General features: G+C 40.8%; 1 protein-coding gene across 11 annotated transcripts in view; it reads left to right on the top strand.

Moving 5' to 3' along the window:
* Nucleotides 1–21,934, top strand: part of GPATCH2L (G-patch domain containing 2 like) — a 38,279-nt gene that overhangs the window by 5,016 nt on the left and 11,329 nt on the right. For 8 of the 11 annotated variants that reach the window (XM_068683148.1, XM_068683149.1, XM_068683150.1 and 5 more), the window contains 7 exons: nt 2,384–2,448; nt 5,585–5,761; nt 6,106–6,185; nt 8,266–8,333; nt 9,228–9,282; nt 11,326–11,411; nt 20,366–20,457. In XM_068683148.1, the coding sequence (XP_068539249.1) occupies nt 2,384–2,448; nt 5,585–5,761; nt 6,106–6,185; nt 8,266–8,333; nt 9,228–9,282; nt 11,326–11,411; nt 20,366–20,457 (623 nt within the window). Of the gene's footprint in view, nt 1–2,383; nt 2,449–5,584; nt 5,762–6,105; nt 6,186–8,265; nt 8,334–9,135; nt 9,176–9,227; nt 9,283–11,325; nt 11,412–20,365; nt 20,458–21,934 lie in introns of all 11 variants that reach the window. The other 3 variants (XM_068683156.1, XM_068683157.1, XM_068683158.1) reach the window with 3 other exon arrangements.

Raw genomic sequence — 21,934 nt, 5'->3', positions numbered from 1 at the left:
GTACAAGAGCTGTCTGACAAATCATTTTGAGTGATGTGCTCACTGGTGAGAGATGTTTGGTTTGGCTAATCTACTATCACGTGCTGTAACTTGACTTTTTCAAACTGCATTGCACTGACCCACCAGTGCTGTGACTTCGCTGGCTGATGTATTCTGGCCTGGGAGTGTAACCAGCACTGCTGGAAGGGAGCTGTTTAGATGACAGCCTGCAGTGGCACTCGAGAGCCTGGCTACGCTGATGAATTGGGGGCCAGTCTCTCAGTAAAGAAAAAATTCCTCTCTTGGAAGGCAAGTGACAAAGACAGAGTGTTCAGCATCCCCTCCTTCTCCAGCCCAGCCTGACCTTCTGCAGCCCCTCGGTGCCTCTTGTTTTCTTATTTTTATAGAAAATCAATATCTCTCCTGACACAAACAATAGCTCAGGAGAAAGAATAAATGGGGGAAACCTGAGATCTCTGTCCATCACCTCTCACTTTAACTCCCCCAAACTATTTAATTATAAGCATGCTTTGCTCCAGGTGTTTGTGACAGTGAAATTGCTAAATGAGGACCATTTTAACCAAAGATTGGGTGATCAATAACACTCTATAGCAGTAGGTTGTTGGATCAATAGGATTCATTATTTCATGGTTAAGGTAAGTAGCCTCCTTTGCAAGTGGAGGTCATTAATCAGCGCTTACTGGACCTGCAGAAAGGCTTGTGGAGGAGTCTAGTTTGTGTTCAGCCCTGAAGTGTAAAATGAGTGGTAAAGAGGGTGAGTGAGAGCCACAAAAATTCATTCAAGTAAGGCACTGGCAGTAATGTTTATCTGTAAGGAACTAAACAGCTCTCAGTACAACAGGATGCTTAGAGTACTGTTAATGTGATCTGGAATCTTGACTTAATGCTTTTTCCTTTCTCAGGCACCCTTCCTCTGAAGATGCTAAAACCCTTACGAAGCAGTCACTCAATCCTTGCATCGGCTGCTTGTGAGGACTGTTAATCCAGGCTTTCAAAAGGGAAAGCAGACACACTAAGAGATTTGCCCAGGGTCTTACAGTGAGTTGGTAGGAGAGCTAGGAGTGAAACAAATGACTCATGGTTATCGGTCCTTGGCCTTAATTGCTATTGTGTTTATGTGGGAGGGCAAATGGATGGCCAAACTTTGTAATGAATTGATTTGGAATTTGATATCAACTTACATACTGAAATGTGGGAATAACATACAGACCGTTCATCCTTGCAGTTTAAATGGCCTTTGTGCAATGATGAAGATGCAGAGCTTATAGATACCCCACACGATGAGTTTATTTGGTTACACTTCAGAGTGTATTTTCCAAGAGCAACAATATACTGAAGAATAGGTTTATTATGTTCCTGCAGTTCTTTGGGATTACACTTCGTGTCATAACCCATCCATCTGCTTTGAGAACTAAAGGAGTTGGTGTCTAGTATGACCCAATCCCCCTGGAGGGGTCAAGGGATGCTTTCTAACACTCCCCGACTGGGGATTGATTGGGATACTGACTTACACCTGGTGCTCACATCTCCTATAAGGCCTTAGTGATAAAGGGGTGGGCAGAAAATAGCTCCGCTTGTTCTTATATCCCTCAGCTAAATCAGGGGAAGTATTGCCCGAAGTGTCTGAGGATTGATTTAATATCAGCATTAAAGCCATCAGATGCTCGGGACTGACCTGAGCATGTACTTCTGCTGCAAATATTCATCTAGTTTTACAGTCAATTAACGGCTTTCTACACATTAATTTCTAGTTTAATTCATTGGTTCAGGAATTAAGTCTCCTGTAACCGCTTCAGCAAATGCAAAGCGTGCGGCGTTGGGCAGTGGCAAGTCATGCTGTGCTAAGGTATTTAGCTGAGGAGTTACAAATGTACACATTGCTCTTCCCTCTAAAGAAAATAAAAGTTGCTGTAGATTGAAGGGGGCTTTATGTAGCTGTGTAACACAATTGAGAAAAAAAAAAGTCTGAAATACAAAACTTCAGATATTTTTCAGTAGCTTTTAAGTGACCCAAGGACGGTTAACGGCACTTAATTTCCTAGTGAGTATTCCAGACAATGTCAGAGTTAGGTTATTAACTCTAGTACCCGAGGCAAATGCCATTGTATTAATTACTTTTTGATATGTTAGAACTAGACTAGATACAGGATTCTACTCTTTTCCAAGTGATGCAGCATTGCTAGGATTTAACAGAAAGTTATTATATCCCATGCTAGAGCCAGCCACGTATCTGAAATGCAATGGTACCTAATTTCTATGAAATATATGTAGCATTTTGGTCTCAGAGAAGCTAGTAAAATGTAAGAAAATGTTTTTTTGCTTTGTATCTGCTGGAATGACAACATTTTTTTTAGTGTTTTTTGTTTGTTTGTTTTTGTTGCAGTGAAACCAGCAGTGTATGCAGCAGCAGTGATACTGGCCTGTTTACCAATGATGAGGGCCGCCAAGGTAACAACTGTCCTGTGATTTTCCTCAAGTGTTACTGGAGAATTTCTATTAATTTATAAATACAAAGAAGGATCTAAGTTTGAAGACAGACAGAGAGGGAAGTACAGGAGAAAGGCTAGTGGCTGAGAGGTACTAGAAGTTAAGAAAATGATCTGAGAGGGCTAGAAAGGTGTGATTTTTGGTAACAGTACACTCTTGTATATCAGATCTATAACATTTAGTATATATAAGGAACTACTATTCTGGCAAGGCCTGGAAACAGAAGAAAAGTTTTAGAGCTTTCCCTAGTGAGAGAGCAAAGTTAACGATCTATTGCTGTAGGTGTTTTAGATGTTGTTTACATACCACAGCCTGAATCTGTTGTTATTTTTATCTCTATGGACAGGAAAAGAAAGCTCCAAAGCATCAGTTAGTATGACAAGTCACCTAAGGAACTGCTAAGAAAACCAGTAATGTGTGATAGATTTTATTTCTGTAAATACCTGTTCTTCCCTTGCTCTTGTGTGCCTTAATTGAGCCTAATATCTTCAATGTCTACCGCAGAAATGATTTCTTAGGGGTTTTGAGTGTGGACTGTAGGCTGATTTTATCAGTGACAGCTTAGTGCTCGGTTTCTGGGGGATGTGGTGGAAGTAAGTGCAAAAGCAGTTGCAGTAGGCACATAGGCACTCGGGACTATAGAACTTAGAGCAGGTGGGATATGACCCTAGAGACCTGTAAAGCCATGTAGCTCATGCAGGTGTGCACTCTGTCACATTTCAAAAGCTAAGATTTGGATGAGATCTCTTCTGGGAATATGTGAGTGCTAAAGGAAGTAGAACCAGTAACTCAGTGGGAAATATTGCTCCCGCTAACTTGTTACCAGCCCAGGTGTCTGTGTGAGGCAGGATGGTGTTAGCAAACATACGTACAGTTTTTTATGATGATGTGTTAGACTGTAGGGCTGATCTGTTGTGACCATAGATGGCTGGAGTACTTTCCCTAAGAGTATGAATTTCAGAGATCAGCATTGCTCTGGAAACAATTTTTCCAGCCTCCCATACTTCAAAATCAATAGGAAGGCCAAATCTCCCATCCCCTGTTTTTGCTGATAACTCTTCTTGGGGAGCTGAAATTAGTGAGCACTAGTATACCAAGTTCTGAAGCAGTGTGGTGACTGAAGTGTTATATTTCTACCTCATCACTAAAGACAAGATTGGTGTAGATGATGTGCACAAATACATGTGTGCATGCATACACACCTGTTAGAGGTTTGTGGTCACCTCTGCTTGTTTATACTGTGACAGTTTTGTGGGCAAAAGATGGTTTAGCTTACGTTAAAAAGGGATGATGAGATCTTAGAAAATCACACGTTGTTGCATTTTCAGGTTAAATAAGGAACATCTTTTTCCCTCCTTTTTTGATAATTTCTGGTCATAAAGAAGTAAATATCAGGTCTTTGCTTCAGTGAAGTGGAGAGAACACAAAAGATATTTTTTTTTTGTCATAGATCATATCAAAGATAGTTTTCTAGTCAATCCCAAACTGAATAATTTGAAATAGCAATGTACTTAAGTGGAATAGAGCTTTTTTCCCCTCCTTTTGAGGTTGTGTTGTGTAATACATATTTGCTGTGGCTAATTAAATGAGTTGTCTTTGAAATGCACTGGTAGCTGAAATTGCAGTGAGTGGAGGATGATCCTACTGTGTAATTTGATTGCAAGTTTTTGTAAAATGCACAGGAATCGCTCAAGGCAAATGTTGCAGAGGTATTAGTACATGATCCTGGTTGTTAATGTTTGTCATGTGGAAGTAGTGATTTGAGGTATGGCATTGCTCTGTGCTCACAGAGCCAAAAGTGTAAGGGATATTTTTGCATGAGTTATGATCGCTTAGAAGACCTAGACAACGTTACTAACCTTTTGTTTAATGTAAGGTGGGTAGGGGTATGTCTATATTTCAAAATATGTTTGTCATAAGCGTTCTCGATCAACTGACATCACAGAAATAAGCAGTGTGAGAGCTTTAGGTTGAAGCGTTCTGGCTGTCTTTGCTGTTGCTGATTGGTTTTGGGTGCAGCTTCTGTTATGTGTGAGATGATTCATACTTGGATGAGTTTTTTTCTGCTTTTTTTGGCTGGCAAGGCGTGTGGGTAGGCATAATGGAGTTCAGTCAGGGATAATGTGACTTGGTAAAGAGAGAGAGGAGAATAACTGGGAATCCTCGTGTCTTAATGATAGGCAAATGAGAGTTTTCCCGAAGTCAGGTGTGTTAGTAATGTTTTCAGGCAAGGTGAAGTACCTTGCAATTGCACAGGACTGTTTCTTAGATGGGATACTGAAGGGCTAAGTGTCTCTCTGCTGTCTTCCTGCTTTTTCTTACACTTCTCACGTGCTACTGCCCCCAGGGGATTTCCGGCCAGGCAGGTTTACCCTGAATGGTGTCCGATGCAGGTCAGTATTAGACTGCAACTATTAATTACAGTGGCCTTGCTTTATGGAGTCGTTTTGGTAATGACTTCTGTTGCTGCTGCTGCTCTAGTTTTGCAGGGAGGTTGTAGTTCTGACAGATTTTAAGGAATTTTGATTGAGCGAGACTCACTGTATGGTTAATATTTACACTCAGAGCGACCATTTCAAAGCCTTATTTTTTTCCTGTTTGCTGCTGTATTAGGAGACTAGGGATCTGCATCATCAGTGAGTATGCTCCTTTTGCTTACTCTGAGCCTGGTGTCCTGTTGTGAAATCTTTCCTGTGGTGGCCTAGAACGTGTGCGCCAAATGATTGGCCTCTACTTCTGTCACAGTAATTACTTCAGAGGAAGAGTTGTGCATTAGACATCACACAGCACTGAACTAAGGTTGATGAGATGCAGCCGCAACAGAGTGCTAAAGCTGCCCTAGGCAGGTCTATAAAGAAGGCTTTGTTCTATAGGGAAATTTTGTAGACTGAGTTGTATAGTTTAAAGCATTTAGTGAGGCCCCATAGTTACTGCAGGTGATTGAAACAGAATATAAATATAAGGTTCTTCAGGAAGGAATTCCTAATGAGACTTCAGCTGTTGTTCCACATCCAAAAATGCCTATCTGTAGTACTTTGTGGGACAGTCACAGGGCACGTTGGTGTTTCTCATTGGTAATTCCATCCTGTTTCTTCAGGAGATGATGAGCAGAGTGATTGGTTTTATGAAGGAGAATGTGTCCCAGGATTCACTGTCCCCAACCTCCTTCCCAAGTGGGGAGCTGATCACCGATCTGAAGTGGAGCGGATTGACTCAGGACTGGAAAAGCTCTCAGATTCCACGTTTCTTTTGCCATCGCGACCAGCTCAGAGAGGTGAGCTCCACAAGGAATGACTTGAGATTGTGAACTTTTGATGTTGATGATGTGAGTAGATTTTATTTACAGGTGCTGCAACATAAACTGATATTAGTGATCTGTTTGTAATAATCTAGCTAAAAATAGCTGCACTAGTACTGTAGAAGACAAAAATACTCATTATTCCTCTTATCAGCTGTCTTTTTTTTAAAACGGGTTTTTTGATTGTGAATAAAATGGCGTATTTACTTCATGTGGACTGAGAAACAGAGACAGAAATACTAATTTGACCACTGAATCAACAATTTTTCCTGGCTGTTTTACCAGGAAGAATTTTCAGTTCTCCTGTGTTTGATTTTCAGGCTTTCATGCTCGCCTGAATCGCCTTCCAGGAGCTGCTGCCCGTTGTCTCCGAAAAGGTCGAAGGAGGCTTGTTGGCAAGGTATTCCCTTTTGCAAGATAATTCATTTGTATTTCCAATGCTGATTATTGCTGAAGTGCTATTCTAAGACTGCACTTGAATCCTTTCCTGCAGAAAGGGAGCCCTGTACAGTTTTTTCATATAGACTTTGATTCAGTTAAATGTTTTCACTGCTGAAAGTTGATTGAGCAACCAAGTGGATTTTGAAACAGGCTTGGAGTGGCAGAGACGGTTGATTAGTGCTAAGATCAGTATGATAGGAGGTCTGAAGATGAATGACAGAGAACATAAATATCAGGAAGATTTAGACAGTAAGTAGGGGAAAATAATGATAGCATGAGACTTGTACATGCCTGTAATTTAGGAGTACAAGGGCAGAGAAGTAACCAAAAGCTGAAGGAAGGTAAAATTTTAGGTTGGGAAGAAAACTGATATAAATGACTGCAGAAGCAGGCGGTCTTAGCTGTTCCATTTTTAGTGATGAGATAGAGTGAAAGGGTATATACAATAATGTTACCCAAAGCCATTGACCTTTTTTTTTTATGGTCATTAACCATTTTTTATAAGCATAGGGCAAAAATGCTAATTCTGTTCTTAAAGGAATAAACAGTACTTGGCAGATGGTCTGGATGTTGGAGTGTGGAGTGCAGTTGTGTACTATAAAAGATGTTTCTGAGAGTCTGCTGTGTTACATTTTACTGGGATGTGATCTTGAAGACAGCTGCTTATGTTCTGAATTGGCTGGCTTTAGAGAGTTTGTTAACTCTAAGGTGTGTTAGAGGGGCTTGGATTCTAGGCGAGTGGGATTTCTTCTTCAGAAGCTGTTGTCATACCTGAAGATCCTTGTTTGTCCCTTCTTCCTTCCACTCACCTTGCTTACTTGTAACAAGTGTTTAAAATATGAATCCTTAGCAGGCAAGAGCCTGGCTTTGGGGTAGGGTTCCTCAGGCCACCTGCAAGTGCCTGGGCCTGTTGGCAGCACCTCTAATGATCCAAATGAGAAGGATAATATTTACTTGTTTAATTCATCTTCATCACCTTAAAGGGATCTTTGTCATTTGCAGCGGAGGTCACTGCTCCCCCTTCCCCATCTCTCTCTAAATTGTAATCATAAATAATGAGTTTCATTCAGAGCTCCCCGCCAGCGAGCTGCTAATTACCAAAAGTACGGCTTGTAATTTACACAGTAATAAACCGTAAATTTAAACATTACGGCACTTTCAGTTAATAATTTTCCTGCTATAACAAATAGCCCATCTTTTACCCCTGCTGTTACTACTCCCCCTAAACTTTGAATGTGTTTTGCTTATGTAACCTGGAGTGAAACTGTGAACATTCTTAACTGAGAAAACCTTTTACCCTCATCTTCACACCCTTACCACAAAGTATTTTTCTTTCCTGGAGGGAGCTGCTATGCAGATACGAACAGCTGGTGCTTCAGGCTGCGTGTATATGTGTGCACCAGCCTCAAGCCATACACAGGGCAGTGAATCACAGGGAAAAACATACTCCCAGAGCAAGTCCTTTCTCATTGGATATACTTTTTTCTTTATAGATGCTAGATGTGCTCATGCTAAATTGCTGTTTTCAGGAAGGGCAAACTTTAAGCTTCCTCCTTGTTTCATTCACCTGCTCTTTGTGAGTCCCTTTCCCCTTTGGTTGAAGAGGCTGGATGCAGTTTTGTGAGGAAGATTTCTGTTAGTAGGGTGGGTAGTGTGATGTCCTGACCTCAGCCTGTGCCTGGCTCAGCTGACACCAGCAAACTGGAAACAAGCATACCTCAGCCATTTTCCCTGTTCTTCACTGCATCTTTGTGCCGCATACTTCATGCTGGTTCAGTCCTTTGTGCACCCCTGTGCAAGCAAATGTAGTAGCTAAAACAGTAAAATAAATAAATAACAATGGCAACAACAACAAAAACCAAATGGTCTTCTGCCATTATAATTAACTAAATCAACTCGGTTGAGATTCTAAAAGGAGAGGGTGGGTAAATTTAGCTGAGAGTGGGCTGGGGGAGCAAGATCTATTCCTATGGGCAGTAGCAAACTTAGGTCTGCTCATTGCATGAGTCTGCAACGTTTTACCTGTCTTTGTGTTTCAGGAGACCTCCATGAGCACTGTGGGCACCGAGAGGCTAGGTCATATTGTTAGTGATCCGCGCCAGAAAGAGTAAGGCCCTTAACAGCTGTTGGGCAGAGCTTTGGGAGGGGAGGAAGAACTACGGGGTCCTCTTCCCTTTTGTGAATGAAGAGCTTTGGGGTAACTTAAGAATGCAGTCACCTGCTGAATGGGAGACAGTCCTCTGCTGACAGCTTCTCTGTTTTCTTATTTGCAATTGCTGACTCTTTAGTTACTAGGCTGCCCTAGTATGTTGACACTGCTCAAATGTCCTTTTGGATCCAGTCAGCTTTTTCTTTCCCCCTCTCTTACACTGTGCCATTGTAATAACTGCATATCTCCTGCACAGTGTGAGAAGATTGAGCCCTGTATGTCAGTTATTTAAAAAGCTTCTTTGTGGACTTACGCTATTGTTACACACCCTGACTGTAGAAATGATGCTGACAAGGCAGTAGTGACATTGCATTCTTTCTTTGGTGTTCTCTGTCTCCTTCCCCAGTTTGTGTTTTAAAATTGTAGCCACCAATGGAAATAGACATGGTGCCTATTCCTTGGCATCTCTCTAATGTTGTTCTAGTTGGGCTATGGCTAGGTAAAAGCAGTAAAGGTGGCTCCTCCTGAGTGTAGTGCAGTGGGTCCAGCCTGATTCACCACCTGCTGGTATCCAGTTTTCTTCCCTGGGTTTGAAATTTCTTGTTTTTAATGAGTCCTATTGATGTTTAATCTTTCTCTTTCTCCCTCCATCTTTGTCCTTTTCTTGCCCTTCTGGCCTTATCCTCAACCCTCATTTTTCCCTGTGTTCCTTCCTTCCTTGGCGTTACTCCCACCTGTCCTTCCGACTGCCTCCTTCCAGTTTTTGGTTACCATCCATGGGGAAGAGAGATCGCAACCAGGTAAGCTGACTGTGCTCTACTTTTTTTATTTTCTTGGTTTCATTCTCTCTAGAAAGAACAAAGTGCTGGCTTCTGATTTCCCTCACACTGTGGCGTTTGCACGTGAGGTAAGGTAGCCTTGTCCCTTCTTGTTTTAGTAACTCATGTCTTCTGGGCTTTGAATGCAACTCCTGTCACTAGCATTATATTGTCTGTTTGAACTGAATAGCTCACAAACTCCTTTTGTTTATCTCCCTGTTTCAGGTTAGCATATGCCTACCTCTCCAATAATGAGTGGGAGGGAGAGTAACTCTTGGCAGGAGGAACTTTGGCCTCATAAAATTCTGTAATAATTGGAACATTTTTCTCTTTTTGAATGCTTTGTTTTTCCTCGTTTGGCTCAGGCTTCTGCCTGATAGTCTCTTCAACAGAGAATGGGTGAAAAAAAAAAAAAAAGTCACCTGACTAATTGAATAAACAACTGTAACAGGAAAAAGTAAGAGGTGTTTAGCAAGAGAAATAGGCACTCTTTTAACTGACTGAAGTTCTTGTGTAGGTACTCATACTGTTTTGTATTCTCTGTATGTAAATCTTGCATAGCTTCAGTGGTAGGAGGCTTTTTTACTTACAGTGTAAGAGCACAGGTTCCTGATAGCAGCAAGCAAAGAAAAAAACAACTTCCAATTGAGCGGTCATGTTGTAACAGTGTTCCTAGTACTGCGCACACCCTTCTGCTCCATTGCAAGTTGGTTTTTGATTGGTGAACACTAGGACTGAAAGTTGTTTTACCCTTCAGATGACTATAAATACATACGTGGCAAGAAATTATTTCCATGCCTTTGTGCAAAGTAATTTCTAGGCCTTTGTGCAACTGTGCGTTTCTTGTTAATGGCAGCATTTCACATACCACTTTTATATTTTTAAGAATGATAACTCTGTAAGCTTTCAAATGACCTGTATAAATCAGTTTTATTTTTCATAACTGAACTTGAAGCAGCTGCAGAGAGTTACTGGTGATTCTCTCCTACTGTGCGGCTGTGGTGTTATTTCACTGATGGTAAACTAATAGTCCAATTTAAGGAGGAGGAGCTTCCAGATAACAGAAGCTTTGTTGTACTTAGTACCTCTTCTCTGCCAGAAAGTTTGAAGGCAAAGGCCTAGTACTGAGCTCTAGACTAGCATAAAGCATTTCTGATGAGAGGTCTTCTACAGCTGTGGATTATCCCTATCCAGAAATGCATGTACCAGTCACCCTAGTAATTCAAGAACAAGTGTTCTGGGAACTGGTGAAGCACCTTGCAAAGCAGATGGGAATGAATTTTTTGCTTGTGGTGTGAATTATAAACAAAGAGGAGACCCTGAATGGAAGCGTAACACGGGCACCCCAGACCGAAGACCACTCTAAATCTTCTGTGTGAACCGAACAAAGCTTTCGCTGTGCATTTTTTGAGTAGATTTGTTCCATATCTTTCCTGTCCCATAAAAAATATATTAGAGTTATGTTTTCTACAGTGAAGCACAGGCTTGATGCCTTTAGGGTTTGTCTAGTGTATATCTTACAAAGGATGCAAGATTAGCCTGACCACACGTGGTTTCAGAAAATCATTTTAAGCAGTTTGCAAGGGAAGCTTGTGAATGGGAGGAGCAGCTCACTTGCTGTGGAATGAATTGGGAGCTCATTGTGAACTGAGCCTGGTGGGCCTTGAGCCTTCTAGAGATCTGTTTCAGTGACACGTATGGCCACCGGGAATATTGGCACTGTTGGGAAGTTCTGTGATTGCACTGTTTGTAGCAGTGACTTTCCATGCTGCAATATGAATGTGGACAGGGGGCTTCACTACAGGGAGGTGAACTTTTTGCTTGTGGTATGCAGCAGTAGAGCTCTTCAAGTATGCTCCTAGTCAACCAGCGTATGTAATTATGTGAGGTGGAAGAAAAGTGTGCCTGTAGGGCTGTCTGTCGGGAGAAGATGGTTATGAGTTTTTCCTGTTGCACCCTGTGCTAACTTTTCGTCTGAATTGAGAGTCAGTTCTCACCTAGGCTCATCCATTGGGATTTTGAAAAGATTTCCTTATACTGTATGAACAACTACAGGGAGTAGATCTGAGCAGCTGTATCTGGAGACTATTTCCTTTAACACTTTGCTTAAATAAAATCTCTTGACTTTCCAGTTCAATCCATTATCTCCTCTGTACTCTCTGGATGTGCTTGCTGATGCTTCCCACCGAAGATGCTCACCAGCACACTGCACCGCCAGGTAACTCCCTTGCTCTGCTCTGTTGGGGTTGTCTGACTTCCCTCCCGTACTTCCCTTCAGGAGCACTATGCAGTCTGAACAGTACTCACCGGCCTGGAAGTTAATGCACTTTTCCTTGCGATGCCTGTGTTCAAACTTAGCATAGAACATACCAATGCAGCATAGCTGGCAGACTCAGTACTCTAAGCACTCAGGATATATTGCAACAGTGTATGACAGACAGGCAGAATATACTGTCTTTTTAGAAATAAATGTGATCTGTTTTTCATTGTGCAACGAGATGCTGCAAGTCTGTTATGTAGGTGCAAATGGGCACAGTATTGTTCCCCAATATTCAAATCAGAATGAGATGAAAGGGAAAGTGCTGACAGACTAGTGTGAGTGCCTTGCTGAGGCATTTTGGTCTCCTGGGTGCCTAAAATAGACCTTCTGAACAGATTCAGAACTCACCTGAGGTGACCTCCAGTGGCTTGGTATCTTTCTCTATTGCAATTTAGATCTGGTCTGGCCAAATGTTGGGGTTAACATTTGAATCTGCGTGGTTGGGGTTAACATGCTATTTGATCACCTTTTGCTGACTAATACTAAATGAAATCCAAGTTGGTCTTGGAAGTGACTCCTGTTCTTGTGCTGCAGGTAACTATTTAAAGGTAAGGTTGAGCTCTTTCACTATACAAGGCAACAGACTTGCTTGGGAGACAGCTCTGCTTACGTGCTCATACAAAGGATCAAATCTGAAAGAACTGTCTGGACTTTAAGCTTCCTGGCTTTTTTTCCCCCTTGTTAATTAGCAAATAGAGCATGAAAAATGTACTGAGGTTGTATGTGTCTAAACTGAAGCTTGGCACCCACCCAGCAAAGCCTCTCCTCCCACTGGCTACTGCAGGGAATTTTGTGATGTCGCACCATGACCTCATGCTGCTGTAGCCAGCATGCTAAAGCTGGAAGGGGAGGTAGGGGGAAGGGAGGGAAATGAACTCTTAAACGGTCAGCTGGATGAGAATAAAAAGAGTCCAAAAGATTGTGCATCAGCAAATTGGTTCCTTTCTGTGCTTTTGCCCCATTCTGGGGATGTTTTGTGCCTGTGAAGCAAGATTAATTGATCTCTTCATCTGCAGTGAGGATAACCTTTCTTGTGCCTCAGGTGTTTCACTTTGTGCTATGCAGAAATTACAGGTGAGACCAGCTGTTTGGTGTTTGTCCTCTGGAAAGGAAATCTGGACAGCTCCTGCCCGCAAATTTGACTGTAGCAAAGTTCTGCCTTTATGATGATCAGTGAAGGGCTTTTCCAAAACTATTGAGTGTTGCAAGAGATTTCTGAAGCTGGAGGGATCATGTTTGCTTGGTTTTACTGCATATATAGTCTAGTTAACCAATGAACATATGCTTGATTCCTTCCTCTAAGGAGCAGGTGACTGCAGTCCTGACAAACAATATCCCCAATGAATTGTTACTGAATGTTGGCAGAGAAGTTGCTTGTCTCATCCTAGCAGTGACTGCATTTTTAAGTGCCTGTCATTTAGGAAAGCAGTTCCTTCTTATAGTGGCAAATGTGCTCATCTTTGGTGGGGTTGGGGGAGTGGAGGGCAACTATGGTAAGAATAAAAAATGTTATATGGCCCCATAATGTGGCAGGGATTGAATTCTTTAGTGCGAGGTGCCTGCTTTATGTAAAAATGCTGCCAAGGGCACGGAAGGAAATTGATTCCTCCACAGGTATGTTCTCTTAATAGTAGTTCTTTAGGTACTTCAAGAGCTAAGTCCATTGGCAGTCTGTTTTCCTACAGGAATTTCAGGTGATCTCTGTAAGCTCTGTTCAGCCATTAAGCCCCAATTAATTCTTCCTCTTTTTTCATGGACGGAGTCGATTCTAGCATTTTATGCTTTAGTAAGGTCCTAACAGCTTGCATCTTGTCCTCAAACTCTGCTCAGAGATTTGTCAGAATGGGGTGGGGGTGCTAATTTCCTGAGAATTCTGTGAAATACATTAAAGAAGAACCTGTCTTGATGATATTTCTTCAACTTGATGCCCAGTGCTTGATGGAAAACTACCTCTCTGCTTAGCTTCTGCTATCACAGATGTGTCCAATGGAGTGTAACTACCAGGTAGAGTCTGCCCTCTCCAGTGGAAATGTTTTCTTTTCCTCTGTGGTGGATTTTGGTGCAGTTCATCTGGAAGTGCAGCATGTCACTGGTAACCCAGTGCTTCATTTAACCAGATCTGTTGCTCAGAATACTGAGCGCAGATGGGGGCGTTCAAGAAAGGCTTTTCAGTGTCAAGGAGGAAGTTCTATGTGGAAGGTTCCTTGGGAAGTCTTATTTGAAAGGCTGTGTGAATTGTACACTACCAAGATTACCTTTCTTGCTTTATGTCTGTGATGAGAAGAGATTTCATTCAAAGTGTGTGCATAGCACTGGGAATTTCACACCCATCATTAGAAGCAGTTTTGTGTGTGTGGTGACTGTTATCATTAGTGGTATAATTTTATTTTGTGAAGCGAGGAGAGTTTCCTGCTTTCTTGCAGTCCTCCCAAGGGACAGCTGGTGTATTAATTTGCTGTATTGCCTCCTGGCTGTTCCCAGGCTGTTTTTCCTCTTCATCATGGAATTTTTAATGGCCCTGCTGCCTCTCGGGAGGCATGCAAGGAAGAGTACCTCGGGGATCTCTTCCTTTTTTCACATGCCTATAATTACTCTCCTTTAAGAGCACAAAGCGTTTGCTAATCATGTCTTGTCTGTTAAGGTTTCTGCTTGACGATGCAGGCTGTTAAAAGCAGGCAAGCAGAGACTTGCGTGGACAGCCCAAGTGATCCTTTGCCTCTTTACCCTCTACCTGTTTCCCTCTCTGGGTGAAAGGAGTGGTCTGTACAGAATTTTCTTCTTTAAGTCTTTAACTCTCCTGAAAAGGATTTTGTACAGGCTCAAGCAGAATGTTATTAGATTCTGGGTATGCAATGGCTCTATCAGTAGAAAGATGTTATAGGTTGTGGGTTGGTGGAATGTTATTCCACTGAGGCAGGATCGGAGTTTCAGAAGAGCCTACAGCCAATGTTCCCTTCAATTTAAGTTTTAATAACAGGTAGAACAAGAGAGGAAGGTAGAAGATGATAAATTGTCCCTAATGTCATTTATGGTGTGTCTAGCCTGGAAAACAGGGTTATGGGTGAAAAACTTAATTAAATGCTCTGACCAGAGTTTATAAGGAAAGTGGACCTCAGTGCCCAGTGAGATGGCAAGTAGAAGTTCAAGATGAAGATTTGAAGAATTACGTTAGATAGACCTCTGAACAGTTCAGCTAAATCCTCAAAGAAAGGAGTACATCATTTGCATGCCCTCTCAACTAATATTAACGATAAACCTGGAGGCTTAATTGCGTTAAGAAGCAAGACTTGAATCTTTCCTGGAACGTGGCATAGAAATCTAAAAGGGTAGGTGATCATCTTCTAGTAAACTGCCAAGTGCTTCAAACCCTGGATTTGTTGGTGCTTTTAGAGTGGAAAGGCTTGAAGGTCTCTAATTCTAGTTCCAGCTATGGAAATATGCATGTTTAAGTAAATCACCTTTTTATTTTTTTTTTTCCTCTGCCTCTTACCCAAGTATGTGGAGGTATAGGAATTGCCTGCAATGTCAAGCCTTTCCTGAGATAGCTGAAGGAGTGAATGATTGTTTCTTAGTTCGTGCTGTCCCACTTGACCAGGACAGTATCTTGCTCATTTCATGTGACCTATCCACACATCTTCATCTTCCTGGAATGTCTGTATATAAAACTGTCTTTGCTGTTGACTGCTTTAGGCATCTTTCTCTCAAATTTTTTATTTTTTTTCCACTTAGCCAGAACACTTTCATGTCTTCCTTTGCTTCTAAAGCCTAGCTAATATTCCAGCTGGGGATATAACTGAATTCTTCTGACAGGCATGCAGTGAACAGCAGCTATCAACCTACTGTCATACACAGTTGTCTAAGGCCTAATGCTTCCATTTTGGTGAATCCTAATTCTCCGGAGTGACAAATAAATTCCCCTTGGCTTCAGAAGCTTGTTTACTTACTATCTCTTTCTTCCTCTATGAAGTATGTTGCCACTGTGAAATCTGTGTACTCAGCAGGCCTGGCAAATATTAGGGCTGTTTCTGGCACATGTACCATGAGTCAGTACGAAAACAGAGAACACAGTATGGGATCGCATCATCTCTATTCAGAACACTTACTTGGGAAACTAGAAAAAAATGTGTTCCCTCTTGTTAGAATGCTTACTTGGGGAACAGAGTGCAGCTGCATGAAGGCCCGTGACATTCAGATGATTTAAGAAGTGGACTGACCTGTTAGTGATTTTGAAATCTGAAAATGTGCTCTAGCAGTTGTCTCATGAGGCTCTGCAGGGCAGAGGAGACTGCTGCAGACAAATATCAGCGTTGTGATGTGGTAACAGGAGCTACTTGTATGGCAGCTTTATATGCAGACTGGATGAGCAACTTGTATTGATTTACAAATGTTGTGTGTAGATCAGACTTTGGTGCCCAGCTGGGTCTATAGTTTCAAAGAGGAGGAGGAACTCTGCTCTTACTATTAATTTTGTGAAGCCACCATAAACAGCCTCAGGTAACACTTCAGGGCTTAGAGGAAGAACCTTTCATTTGGCCTATGTTTGCTGGGAATTCAGCATCGCAACTGCAACAGCTGGGCTGTGTGGAATTCTTTTGGTAGCAGTTTCCTTGTTGAACATTTACTTTTAACATGCGGATAATAGCACCCCTTGTTTGTATGACAGTAGATTAATGGCTACTTTATTTTCACTACACAATCCATGTGCTCTGCATCTTCCAGGGATAGGGGTAGAATAAAGATTGTCAGCAGAGAAACTGAATAATGTTGAGATTACAGCAAGAGGCATATACCCCCAGGTTTATGATACGCCACCTCTTTCCAAGAAGGCCACAGACTGTCACAGTTAGCTGTGCAGGATCTTCTTAGAGGCCTCTGTTACGAGACTGAGTTGTATTTTACTCTGGATTTGGAGTGGACATCATTTTGCAATCTAGACTTCTCTTTACAGACTAAAGTGTGAGAGGCCTGATCCTGTTCAGTCAGGTTCTTTGTGAGCTTGTGTCTGCTTGTGCAGACATTGTTTTCCACGGATTATATTGTTTGCCAGACTTAAAACCTACAATTTTCCATTTTTAAATCTATGACAGGGTTAAGGAGTAGCAAGCTCAAATGACCCTGATAGTCCAACATGCAGTCAGCTTGAACTGTAGGAGTGAAATAGGACTCCGATGTATGCAATTACAGTTCCTTTAAAGAAAATAAAAATAAAACATCATAGAATAAGTATGTCAAAGAGAAAAAGAAAGCATTGCTCAAAATCCTTTTGACACATTAAAGACAACAACGAATCCCAGCTTTGTGCATAGCAACGCCTGCTTTTTCTCCAGTGTGACCTGCATCAGAATCAGGTACCTTGAGTGCTATGGTACAATCAAAAGAAAAGGAATTACCCAGGAAATATGGATTTGGCTTATGATTTACTAAAAAAACAAATAAATAAAAGCGCATCACTGCCAGAAACAAACTATACTTTTTTCAGAGAAAACCATTTTTTTCTGTACATATGTAATTTTTTGTTATCTCCTGTTAGTGAGAGGTCACAGTGTTGATTTGGATATATTGTGGCTACCCAGGTACCCAGGCTGTACTTTGGAGCCTGCTGTGTGTCTCCAGATATGTTCTACTTTCTCTCTTCCCAGGGTAGAATTTCAGTCCTTTCTGGACTGTAAGGTAGGTTTTCTGTGGTCACCTATTGGATCCAACAGAGACTGAGTACTGCAACTTTTTTTTTACTTATGATCCACCAGCCATTGTCCAAAAGTTATCAGGCAATTATTTACTTGTTATTGGTTGTGCAACACCAAGGAAATTATAGAATCCTAGCAGAAGAAATAGCCGGTAAGGATGGAGTAAGTACCATTCGGCTTTCTCAGTTTAGGCCCAAATCTGTCATCCCACAAAGCTCTGTACTTCTGACTTCTTCACAGAGGCTTGTGACAGTGTACCAATGTGTATTTTAAGTCATTCTTTCCTCTTGTTCTTGTTCTGTTTTACCTCTGAGTCATTTTGAACTGTACAGAAGAGGTGTTTAAACTTAGCTTTCACAGAACAACTAATTCATCTTGCAGCCTGTAACAGATTTTCACAATTCATAGTTCAGCCTGTCCGATGTTAGGTGGTATGCTACGCATACCCACTGCCTTACCTTCCTGGTGGTGGTGTTTCTAAGAGTATGCTGTTACACTGGCATTTGCCAACCTATTCTCTTACCAATATAGCACCTGTATTTAGGTTAGTAAACAGAAATTGAAAGGTGTGTTAGCTACCAAAGAAAGCATATTTCATAAAATGTGCCTCAGGTACCCTTCCTGTCCGTGTCTTAATGAGGTCTATCATTCCTGTGTGCATTCTTTTCTCCCTCTCCCAAGGTACCTACTACCTGGAGATTCCCTGTATGCAGATTTACGGTGCCCGTAAAGTGCACCAACCACTTGAAACTGACACTTTTACCACCAGGGCAGTCAGAGCCAGTGAGTAATCAATAGGTTCCTGATTTACTAACTGGAGTGTGGGTGATCAATAAGGGATAAACCTGAACGAAATACACGTTACAGAGGCAATTTATGACCTCTGAGCCTTTGTGTGTTAGAGGCAGGGCTGATAGATTCAGCATCCTTGCTACTAGTCTCCAGCTGGAGTACGATTTGCCTTTATTTTTAGTACAAGAAGGGATTTTGAGATTCTCAGACTTTTTTTTTTCTACTTTCGTTCTGTGCAATTGTGAGGTAGAGGTAGATGTGGTCTGAGCATGGATCTGAGAACCAGGAGCTCTGATTCTAAATTTAGCTGTAACATTTGTGAACCGGGAAAAAATTGCATAAAGTCACTTAGAAATGATTGTGCATACTTCCTTTGTAGTCTGTAGTGATTATCTGCCAAGGATCAGTTAGCTTATGTAGTGTAAGCTCATAAAATTAAAAGTGAATCTTTTCTTTATTATATAATAAGATTATTTGGATTGTTGTATGTAATCATAAAGTCATCTAGTTAGTAATCTAATCTTGTAACAGTGATGCTAAATAAAAACCTGATGTTCCACTTGATTGACACTATCTTTTCCTTGGGCTATGTGTGCCTAAATGTTTCAGAATACATTGTAAAACTGTGCCAAAATACTGCTTGGCCACTATTACAATCATGTGCAAAAGCATATTTTTTTTTAGCATGCATGAGGTCACTTACAAGTTAGTCATTTATGTGTATAAACAAAGGATTTGTATGTGCAGTCTCCAGTTGTGCTGGTATTTTTGCAAGCCTTTAGTTCTGATTATGTTAATACGTGCTCCCAGAAATCAAGGATTTGAAAAATTGGCCCTCAATGAAATATAACAAAATATATACAGGTTAAAATATAACAGGTTAAAAAAATGTAAACTACTTAATGTCAAATTAAGATGACAAATCATGTAGAACTTCAAAATAGTAGTTGAGAATACAGAATAGTAGCTATTTTGTTGTTTTCTTTCTTATTTTGTGATTGCATGCTTGTTACAGGTAAGTAGGTAGACCCTGTAGTATTCAAACAATTTATAGTTTTGGCTTGCAGAGGGAATTTTTTGTGCTTCCCTGCATTGTTCCATGTAGCTACAACAGGAAACTTCCTATTTGTGTAAATTCAGCTTCTGAAATTGTATATATTACAAATATGGTTTTTTTTTTTTTTTTTTTTTTTTTTAATAAATTTTGGCATGGAGGTATGAAGCTGCAATCTTTCCCTCTTGCTATCTGTAAAAGTTTTCAGCACTTGATAAATGTTAAATGTTCAGGAAAAGAAATCAAAATAAGCTTTAAAGACAGAAGCATTTCATCACTTAATTGTCAAAATGTATATGGTTCCAATCTTTACATGATGTAAACACCTCACAGTCCTTAATGGTTTTTATTTGCACGGCAGTTCTGCATTTGTCACATCACATCTGATGCAGAGAGCAACCAAACAACTTGCCAAAGAAATTCTGTTATCTCAGACAAAGCAGGGGTTTGAATCCAACATCACTGCTAAATTATGCATTTGTATTCATTATGGATTGTATTTGAGAAGGTTCTCTGGACTGCTGCCAAGACTGTCTTTTCTGAATTAAACCTCAGTTCTTCCTAAGTCTAGAACTTGGAGGATGGCTCTGTTCAAGCATGTCCTAGTAAGGCAGGTTTCTTCTTAGTTGGCAAACGGTTAATAAAGTGGTCATTGGTAGGCTTCAGACTCAACAGCTGATACGACTGGGACAGATTATGCCTTTCAGCTATCTTACAGGTGCAGCGAGGCGATGATACTGCAAGCCAGATCCAGCTGTTTTCACTGCACTTTCTATAAGGAAATCATGATTTTGAAAATTCATGAAACAGTTTTGCATTTCTAACTATATGAACTTACAGTTATAGTGGAAATCGTATAGTCCAAGTGTCCATGAATACTAACTTCGTAAGATGACTACAGTTTTAAATACGTTTAAGCTAGTTTCTGAATAAGGGAATAAATGTCTTGTAATTTCTTCAGTGCAACCTTGCAGACATTTTTTAGACTTGTATAGAAGTAATGATAGGGTGTCTCGTATCTCTGCTTGATCTTGTCTTTACTTATGCAAAGGTTATTTAAAAGTGAATACAAAACTAGATCCTTTAATTGCTAGGAAATAATTATTATTTTGCTCAGTTTATGTTTGTGTGCTCTTAAAAGAAGTGTGAGCATAATGTTAACAAAAAATCTGAGGAAAACTTCTCTGAGAAGCTTGTGGTTCACATTAACTATTGATTAAGAGGCTGTTGTGGAGGAGGGTTGGAGGATGACTGGCCAGAGTTTTGAGGGAAGGTGACGCTAGAACAGAGTTTAACTGGCTGTTTTAATTTCTCTGTAGGCAAGCAAATGTACACCTGGGACCACCATGCTCAAGGGACATCAAGAGGAAACGAAAGCCAGCTGCAGCCTCCACATCCAGCCCAACATCAGGTAACCTGGATTTATCTGTCTGCCAGCATTTCTAAAGTTGTGTCCCTCTTGGGCAGAGTGCCAGAGTCAGAACAGTCAAAAATAGCATTACCTTGATTTGAAACTAAAAATACAAGTGAGAGAAAGGCAACATGTAAGAGAATATCATGTGTGTTTTGTGGAGCATCAAAAGCTGCCAAGTAAACAAATCTTTCATAGTGTAGTTACAGTAAGGTAACTTAATGCTCCACTGTGCAGGGGCTAATAATCTGTTTTGCCAGAAGGTGTTATTTCCACTGGTCCTAAATTATGCAGTATATGGTAATAAGAAGGTGATTGGTGTACACAGTGTGTGCCTTCAGTGTTGGGCTGACATTAGCTGGTGGCTTTGTGCCCTTTTTCATTATGCCTCTGGACACTTTGGCAGGAGCAGAAATATGGTAATTTTTATATGATCATTAGTTGAGAAGACCTAACTCCATTGGAGTTGTCTTACTGTTGTGGGTGAAAGTAGTCAATTTTTTTCTTTTTCTTGCTCTGGGGGTGTAGTGTTTTCCTATGATTTAATTCTGGAAAGTGTTTACTCATCAGAATCTTTAAAAGTGTAAATCCACAGAACACAGAAGGTTTTAGGAGACTGACTTCTGGCCTTTCAGCCTACCCCACCTCTTAAAATATTTTGCCTGCTATCAAGTGACTGATGTTCTCGCAACTAGCTCATTAAGAAACTATGGTTGTAATCCAGTGACAAAGAATTGGGTGAACTGATGGGAAAAATAGTGATGTGAAAACCATGAAGGCCAAAGAAACTGGTGATGAATAGGGGGAAATGAGGTTTGGGTTTCTTTGTTGGGCTGGTGATAGACAGTAGAATAATGAAATAAGAGATAGTACAACTTTCTTCCCTCAAGTGATAGGTCTGGAGTGCAGACTGCCTAAAAGGTTCCATATTAAAAAAGAAAAGAACATTAATAATCCGTTGCTCAGCAGAAGTGTTACTTGTTATTGACAGTTTATTTGGGATGTTCTTTCCTAGCTTTTGAGTATCCCGTGTTAGCGTACTCAGACTTCTGAAGTGAAAGGGTTAGTAAAATCGTGTATGGTAGCCACAGAATTTTAGTTCTGAGGTATTAGGTTTTCTTGGTATGAATGCTAGTGTCTCATTATGAGATGTTTTTACCTGTCTGTGTAGTTTTTGTTCAAAGTGTAACTTCTGTACTGCATTGCTGCTCATGCTCTATAGGGAGAGCTTCTACTTTTTAATGCATGCATGTTTCAAAATATTATGTGCATTTTACTTAACTGATTAGGCAGAGTGTATAGTGAACATCTTTTTACAAAGCTGAAGCTGCATCTGTAGTGGAACTCAGCAATGGAATATAGCACAGATGTCTGACAATCTTTTAGGGAGGATGAGGGAGAAAAACAGTATTGCAAATTAAGGAAGGAGGGTGTAGTTGCTGGAAGCTGGGCAAGCTGCTTGTGCTGATCATCAAGA

The sequence above is a fragment of the Anas acuta genome, chromosome 5 (assembly GCF_963932015.1).
Source record: "Anas acuta chromosome 5, bAnaAcu1.1, whole genome shotgun sequence".
In the NCBI taxonomy this organism is placed as follows: domain Eukaryota; kingdom Metazoa; phylum Chordata; class Aves; order Anseriformes; family Anatidae; genus Anas; species Anas acuta.
Note: the sequence above shows the minus strand (reverse complement) of the source record. Positions and strands in the feature narration are given on the sequence as shown.